This window comes from Diplotaxodon limnothrissa, linkage group LG22 (genome assembly GCF_057381915.1).
Source record: "Diplotaxodon limnothrissa isolate DT_005_m linkage group LG22, D_limnothrissa_male_GT1.1, whole genome shotgun sequence".
NCBI lineage: Eukaryota > Metazoa > Chordata > Actinopteri > Cichliformes > Cichlidae > Diplotaxodon > Diplotaxodon limnothrissa.
The window spans coordinates 17877566-17885818 of NC_140616.1; the positions used below are offsets into that span (position 1 = coordinate 17877566).

The following is an 8253-nucleotide window of genomic DNA, read 5'->3' on the forward strand; positions in this document are numbered from 1 at the left end:
TAGTTTCAATATGATTCCTTTGAACTGCAAACTAATCATCTTAAAGCCCAAATAATTATGTAATTACAATTATATATGATACTACAGCAAAAACCTGTTAGTAGAAAACAAATGTAGTAAATTATGTTTAAGTCAGAAATACAATTAGGGTATGAAAAGTGAAAAGAAAAGAAATCTGCTGTTATGCAGATCTTTCCTGTATCATGTTTGTTTATTGGTTTGCTGCAAACCCTGGGTATAAAATAGGCTTCTCGATGTTACAGTATGAAGTTCAGCCACTGTTAATGCATTTATCACACAAATCTGGATAGAAAAAAGGAGGGGGGGGGGGGGGGGAATAACAGTTCACAGAACAAAGCGAGCCGAGCTGACAGCAGAGTGACCTGTACACATCCCGATTAAAGAACACAGAGACCAATTGTACAGCTAGAAGAACAGAAGGAGGAGGGGACGTAAATCCACAGAAAGCAGCATTCTTCTTCTTTTAAATTAACAGGCTTTAGAGTCAGGATTCCAGATTTATCCGTGACAGAGAGGCGCTTTAAGAGGAGTGGAGGAAGCGGTTGAAGGCGTTGTAGGCTGACTCCAGGTCGAAGAGCATCTGGCGAACTTGATTATCATCCAATTCATCCGAGGCCGACATGCTGCTCAGGGTGGTCAGCCTGTTGGAAAAATGTCAGTTAAGAGAACTATATGATCATAAACACATCAAAGATCAGGTACTTTATAACCACTGCTCAGCTAGTTGCATGGATAATGGTACGGTCGCACCAGATGCAAAACAAAGTTTTACCTTGCATGAATACGGACACATAGGAAACCCGTAAATATTTACCCCAATAGCCAATAGGAGGAGGGGGATTAAGTTAGATTTTTCACAATTTAGCAAGAAGTCCTACGATTTCACACTTTTCTTCAACCCCTCTCTTTTCCTTCATTACTGAACTGCACAGCTCCCTTTTAACTTATAGTATCCTAGTAACTACAGAGTAGCCACGCAGTACTTGTGTGTCGGAGCCATGAATGATAGTTTTGGATCACACTTACTGACCTGCCACTTTAATTATATCTGTTCAACTAGTTGTTAACTATTAAAATCAAATCAGAAAATCACATGGCAGCAACTTCATGAATTTAGGTCTGTACACAGTCAAAACAATTTGCTGAACTGAAGAGAACTGAGCAACAGCACAGAGAAGAAATTTAAATGACTGTGACCATGGCACGACTGGTGGGAATTTCATTTGCAGGGAAACACATGAGCTACAGCAGCAGAAGACCACACCAGGTGTCACTCCTGTCAGCTAAGAACAGGAAATTGAGGCTAAAATTCACACATGCGGATCAAAATTGGACAATGGAAGATTGGAAAAATGGTGCTTGATTTCTGCTCCAACATTTAGATGGTAGGGTCAGAGTTTGACATAAACAACATGACAGTATAGATTCACCCTGCCTTGTATCAGGTATTCTGGAACTAGATAGGTGCTGTGTGGTGTGGCTGCAGGTTTCCTGACTGGTCATGTTTTGCCTCAAGGTGTGCTGCACATAGAGATCAACGACATAAAGAGCACAAACGTTGCGGCCTAGTGTTACTAACCAGAGACTGACTTTGTCCTTGGCCTCTGAGTCTGGAGGCATGTTACTCATTCTGTTCATAGTCTCCATCAGCTCCCTAAGGTCTGGTTGGATCTGAACAAATTAAAAAACAAACAATCAATCAGTATCTTGGAATTCCAGTCATTGTTTACTAATAACATATTATTTACATTTATAAATTTACCTCATCCATGGCCCTGATCTCCAGTCTCAGCTTGTCCATCACAGTGATGAAGAGCTAAATGTTCGAGAAGGATGAGACAAAATATTTTCCTAGTTTTAAGAGTCGGCAGTGAGAAATATGTTTCAGGACAAACAGTTCTAGGAACGAGCGCACTGACTTTATTAGTTTGTCTGTTTTATGAGCTGAGCCTGCAGTTGGTAAAACTTAAGCTTGTGATATCCACTCTCATTTTTATGGAATTACCAAATGTTGAGCCAAACTGAGTGAAACCACATTGGCCACTCAGCTAAAACTGAGCTCAATAAATCCTAAAAAATGTTCTTTCCAGCAGCCTAAATACTTCTCTCTTTAACATATTTAATATAGTCGTGGGGACATACTGAAACTATATCTGCGATGCAGCGGTTCAGGTTGCCCTTGTCATCCTTGATGGTGATTGGCCGATCCTCTTTAATCCGTTCCATTGCAAGTGGACAGTCGAGCTAGGAAAACATATGACAACAACAAGAAATTACAAAAATAAAATCTTGAAAAATATGACAGACACTCTGCACTGCAGACGAGCACTCACTCTGTACTTCCTGCAGAAGTCATCGATGGAGCCCACGTCAGAGCCCTGCACCTGTTTGAAAGCAGCCTTATACTGAACCAAGAGTCTGGAACAGGAGGCGGTGTACCTGAAACCAACAAAAACTCCGCATTAATTAAAAAACACACAGCTAAAGTTACAGGTGCCATATTTTAAATATGATCTCAACTGTTACTCACTCGTTAGGCGTTACGCAGTCTTTAATGTAAGCCTTCTCCAGGGCCTGTAGTGTTTTGACGACAGCAAACAACTCCGCCATATTGTCATACCTACAGAAACAGGATCGTTATAACATGTGTAACACAGTAAATCTGCATTTTATAAAGTGATAATGGTCACTGGTGACATATCAAGCACTTACTTTTCTCGTTCTCTTGCATTTTTGTATAATTTCACCTCCTGAAACGACAGCATTCATGATTGTTATCCTTAACAGCAAGGATATCACATATTCTTGATAACATTCCCAGCTTTAGTTTAGATTTGCGGATGATTTACACATGGGCAATAAATGTTATTTAAAAAAAAAGAACAAATAAAGTCCTCTTTTTTTTAGTATACTAATCAGAATTATGTTGTTGGATTTACCTCATATAGCTCAGGTTTATTTGCCGGAGCTGTGGAAAGGAAAACAGTGTCATGAAGTATTACTGCTGTTTTCTGTTGAAAAGATGACTCTTATATTAATTCAACAATTCATTTTTATACACTGATTTAGCTGAATGTCTTACCTCCTCCTCCTCCAGTGACTGATATCCCATGGAACATGATGCTGATGTCTCAAAATGTGATCTGAAAAATATTTATTTCACATAGTTTTCCATAATTGCGACCAAATATATTCAGGCAGCTTTAACATTTCATAAATGTCTCCATTTATGAACAAAAGCTTCAGACAATTTATGCTGCGGTCATATTTTCAGTTTTGTTTTTCCTAATTTTAACATTTTTAATTGCCATTTTTAATTTCATTGGTATGTATGGAAACATGTTCCCAAAGAAAAAACAAATGGGCAGAACTAAATGAAAATTTCAGGTTATTATCTTAAAATTGTGAGATAATAGTCAGCAATTCTCACTTAGGTATGGCATTTTTGTTTAATGCGAACATGCTTTCATTCATATATATATATATATATATATATATATATGAGAGATGCACTTTGTGATAATAAAAGAAGTGTAACAACAGGAACAATCCGAAGATTTATAGAAGGACTAAAACCTCCCCCTTCTGGAGTTTAAATATTTAATGTGAGCCACAGATGGTGTAAGATGTTTTTTAATGATTACTGTTTCTTTTTCTTTTCAATAATTACACCAGTAACATAAGATAAACTAATACTTTTAAGTAAAAATATCAACCTTCATGTAAGCTTTTATTCGATAGAGAGTGTGTAGAGAGACAAGAAAGCAGGGAGAGAGAGGGGAAGACAGCAAAGGGCCGCGGGTCAGACTCAAACCCGGGCCTACTGCTCTCTGGCCATATGGGGTTATGGTGGCCTGGTCATCCCACTGAGCTATAAACCCATACATTGGGTTTCAAATGCAATGCCACCACATGCCTAAACATCTTTGTAAGGAAAACTCATCCATGCACCCCTTTTTCTGGAGCCTCTCCTACCTAGGGCGTGAGATGTGCTACACCTTGGACAGGTCACCAGACTTTTGCAGGACAAAGAGACAGACAACCATTCAGACCTACAGCTAATTATACGTGCGAGTTAACTCTGACAGGAAGCTAGCGCATTCAGAGAGAACTGACACAAGTACACAGAAAGACCTCAGCCAGTTGATTTGAACCAAGGACTGTGAGGCAACAGTGGTAACCACCAAAGTCAAGTTTTAATAATGAAGACTGGCACTGGAACAACAGTCGCACGATGATGACTAACTTAAAGAAATCCAAATAAAAAGCATTTTACAAAGCTGTTGAGCCAATGCTTGCTTAATTAAATTAAAACCCGTTCATAGTCAGAACATTTGATGTTTCGACTATTAAGTCATTCACACTAATTTTGTACTAACTTCCAGTGACCCTCAGTTTAAGGGGGCATATAAGGTCACACTGTAGGGGTCAAATGTAAATGTTTTTAAATTATATTTGTTCTCTGTCTCTTTGTACTCGGTCTGCTTTCTGCCGAGCACTCTTAAACTCTTAAATGTAGTTTCTTTAATGTCCACTTTCAAGTGTGACCTATTGACAAACACTATGGAAATGTTGCTCCACACAAACAGTGTTTCGCTGTTCAGAAAAAAAAAAAACATGAAAAAAAACAACCCGTCGGATTATAATTACAGACTTGCTTAACTTAGCTTCACAACCCGGCACAGAGAGTTTATAAACATTTTTACGTTACACAGAGTCACTCAGCAGAATAAAACTTACGAATCACTAAATATATCTACTGATGAAATTTCTTGTTTAGCCGAACTAACTAGTTAGCTGCGGAAGCTAGCTTGTCAGCACTTCCTATGATTTCTAATCACTGTGACGCGCAGGCAGCTGATTTTAAACACCAAGATTTATATAACTGATCATTATTATGAGAGCAGCCATTAAATCGGTGCTATGCTCACTCTATTTCAATAACAGAGTTCAATAAACCAAATTAAAAACAATTCACTCACCCTGTCGGAAAAACCGCGATGACGTCAACGTAAACACACCCACATCTACGCACGGACCGGCAGACGTCAAAATATTAGGTGTCCAACGCGCCCAACTAGAAATGAAGAATATTGTTACGGTAAATTTTATTAATTAGACATAAATACATTTTTATGATGAAAGAGTATTATGAACGTCTTTATATATCCTACCTTTAAATTATCTTTCAAATTAAATCGCGCATTTTAGGTACAACCACATTAAGGCATTTTCACACAGTCAATCATCAGGGGCAGACAGTCCTGAAGGCGGCAGATTGAACCGAGTACTAGAGAGTTATACAAACGATTATAAAAAATTGCAAAGGAAACCTCAAAATATTACTCTGGATCTTCATTGTATCATAAGGTATTTCCCAAAAATCAGTTTTAAGAGCTATGTTAACCAATTGTAGCTAACTCACAGGTCTGTGGTAGCGTTATTGAATTAGTTAAAGATAAGTAAAGGCTTCTTGCAAACATGTTCATCAACGAGAGACATGAAAATAGTTTTTAAAGTATAATGATTCTTTATTTAAAACAAACGGCATGTCTAACCTGTTTATAAAATCCTGTTTTTATTTCATACAGATCATATCTTCCCTGGGCTGTCCACCATGAAGAGCACTGCAGCAGCACCACAGACCTTTGATCAAGAGGATTGTGATGTTTGGCTGGACACTGTGGAGCTGAAAGGAAAAGCTAAACAGGTAATTGTGTAAACATGGTCTGAACACTGACCGAATGGCTTCTCCAGCATGCCTGAGTAGAGCAGTTATTTAATACACTAAAATGCTGATCTGCAGTCTCTGTCTATTACTGTTTACACACTGTGTTCTCTTTTATATCTTTCAGAAGCGCCGTAGCCGTCCCATTTCTAAACTGCTGAACCCGTTTTGTGAAGGTGCTGGGTACAGTTTGGCTGTGGCACTCAACTTCACTCAGACCAAAACAGAAATGCCAAAAACCAAACAGAGCTCCATATCTGCCTTTTTCACAGCTCATCGGAGAGGTAAGCATCTAAAAGTCTGCCGAAAGTTATAGTCTAATCTTATAGTCTGATGGTCTAGATCAGCCTGTCTGACACCAATAACAATGCCATGTCCACACTCACTTAAACCGCCTTTCATCTCACTTCTGATGCTCAGTCTTAACTTCAGCAGGTCGTTTTAATCATGTCTGCATTGCTGTCACATCACTGGTTGATTAAATATTTGTGTTTACAACAAATTGAACCTAATGAAGTGACCAATAAGCATACAAGTTAATACAGTAAATTATTTGATTTTGTGTTAACATAATTTTTTTCTTACTTTCTTCTAAAAGTCCTCAATAAGATGTCCACTTCTGAGCCACCAAACATGGATTCAGTGCAGCCTCTTTCATCATCTGACTCAGCTACACCGACAGCCACAGCATCAGGGAAAAAACGAGGGCGCAATGTTGGTTTTGAAAACTCCAACTTTGAGCCTGTTTTGGTTGACGAGTGTACAAGTGAAAATGTGACTGAGAAGGAAACAGAATTATGGCAGACACGTTCAGAAAACCATTCAACTTTACAAAACATATACTGTGAATCTGAAGAAGAGAAGCCTGAAGAGTGTGAACCACCACAGAGTAAGAGGAGGGTCTCTGATGCCACCTTTACACAAGATGACTGTCAACCTCTACCACAGACGTGGAGTCAGGACCCGCTGTTCACTTTCAGTCAGTACACTGAAAATAACTTTCATCAGACTAGCCACAAATGTACAACAGTGAAGAACTTCAGCAGCTCTGAGCCAAGTTTAGTAAACAGTCTGCAGAATGAGGAGGAGGTCTTTAGAAAACTGATAGATGCAGAAGGACAAACCTCAACTCAAAAATCTTTTAAACGTCTTCATTCTTCTCGTATGATTGATGAGAAGGAAAACAGCACGCCACCGTCTTATAATTCCCCAAGCAAAGACTCATCTTCCTCTCATTTCAGACCTGTTTCAAATCATAAGTGGACACAACCAAAAACCGCTTCTCCTCGGAAACAAACAGGTCAGCTGTGGGAAAAGGCTGCAAAAGAAGAGAGCTCTGCCTTCCAGATCAAGAGGACAAAACCGATAAGCTCTCCTCTCAAAAGGCGAATGCCGCAGCAGCGAAGCAGAGAACTCGATGAGGACAGTTTGGCCACTTTGTTCACTCAGGACTCTGAAGGGTTCAGGGTGATCGCACACAGAGGTCTGCACACCAGGAGTCCTCTCAAAGATCAGAGTAACGTCAGCATGGGAGTGGTGAATGCTTACAAATCTCTGCCGGAGGAGGAGGAAGAGGATGAAGAGATGCTGTTTACTCAAGACTCTCAGGGAAATGTAGTGATTAAACACTGAAAAACAGCCTTTTAAAGGCACTACAGATTTCAGATGCTGTTCCAAATCTTTTCCAAAAATGTGGATTTTGGAGGATAAAATATTGAAAAATCCTTTTTTAAGGACTTCCAGGTTGGGGAAGTGCTGTAAACCTGCATTCTTTTTAATGGCCAGTAGGGGGCAGCTCATGGACTGAAAAAAGAAGTCTGATTATTACAAGTCTACAGGAAAGTTAGCTTTCAGCGCCTTTGAGTTATTAGCCCAGTTAATTCTTCTCTGGAGAGTTTCAAGATCTCATTTCATAACCTAATGTTTGTAAATTGTGATTTATCTGACTGCTGACATACAAGTGTGTAGTGTCTGTGGATTTGCACCCCTTCGCTGTCACTTCTTGTTTCAAAACACTAAAATGGTGAAGTCAAGATGTTCAGTGTGAGAATTAAAGCCGGGACTTCACCAGCCAGTGAGTAACATCATGGTTTTATGTAGTCTATGAACCTAGCAGTACACGGCCAGCTTGTATGCTGCAGGTCTTGTTGTGTCAGGCCTGTCTCAGATTGAAGGCTTTCTTCTACACGAGTCCCTTTGTTTTAAAAGTTAGCCAGGTTCTTGCTTGTTCTTGGTTTGGACTTCTTGCCCTCCTGCTCAAAACAGGGAGAGCTGCTTCTGTGATATTACAAGCCATTATGACCAAATATCATCAGTTCTTACCGTACAGGGATGAGGCGGAAGAACATTTGTTTTGGTTTATTTTTCTACTCTGTGATTGTCTTCTTTCCATGTCATGGCTGATCTCCTGAGATTTTATTCTTTGTTTCTCCCTTTCATGGTTCTTTTTGTTGTGCTTTTTTTTTCTCCTCGCACAAAATAAAACTAACAAACCAGAACTGGGA

At 39.3% G+C, this 8253-nt stretch overlaps 2 protein-coding genes across 2 annotated transcripts in view; one reads left to right on the plus strand and one right to left on the minus strand.

Annotated features, from left to right (window-relative positions):
• vps28 (VPS28 subunit of ESCRT-I) overlaps positions 1 to 5033 on the minus strand; it is a 5282-nt gene extending 249 nt beyond the window's left edge. The window contains exons 1-10 of the mRNA XM_085346258.1: positions 5004 to 5033; positions 3104 to 3164; positions 2961 to 2989; positions 2734 to 2771; positions 2552 to 2641; positions 2355 to 2460; positions 2164 to 2265; positions 1784 to 1837; positions 1601 to 1692; positions 1 to 662 (exon numbers count right to left, since the gene is read on the minus strand). The exon at positions 1 to 662 is cut by the window's left edge and continues 249 nt beyond it. Coding sequence (XP_085202384.1) covers positions 542 to 662; positions 1601 to 1692; positions 1784 to 1837; positions 2164 to 2265; positions 2355 to 2460; positions 2552 to 2641; positions 2734 to 2771; positions 2961 to 2989; positions 3104 to 3140 — 669 coding nt within the window. The 5' untranslated portion in view covers positions 3141 to 3164; positions 5004 to 5033 and the 3' untranslated portion in view covers positions 1 to 541. The remainder of the gene's footprint in view (positions 663 to 1600; positions 1693 to 1783; positions 1838 to 2163; positions 2266 to 2354; positions 2461 to 2551; positions 2642 to 2733; positions 2772 to 2960; positions 2990 to 3103; positions 3165 to 5003) is intronic.
• A 605-nt stretch (positions 5034 to 5638) lies between these two features.
• On the plus strand, positions 5639 to 7381 carry aunip (aurora kinase A and ninein interacting protein). The gene is made up of 3 exons (XM_085346896.1): positions 5639 to 5731; positions 5877 to 6033; positions 6348 to 7381. Exons 1-3 carry the CDS (start codon positions 5639 to 5641, stop codon positions 7379 to 7381), a joined length of 1284 nt encoding a protein of 427 aa, XP_085203022.1.
• Positions 7382 to 8253: the final 872 nt, after the last annotated feature.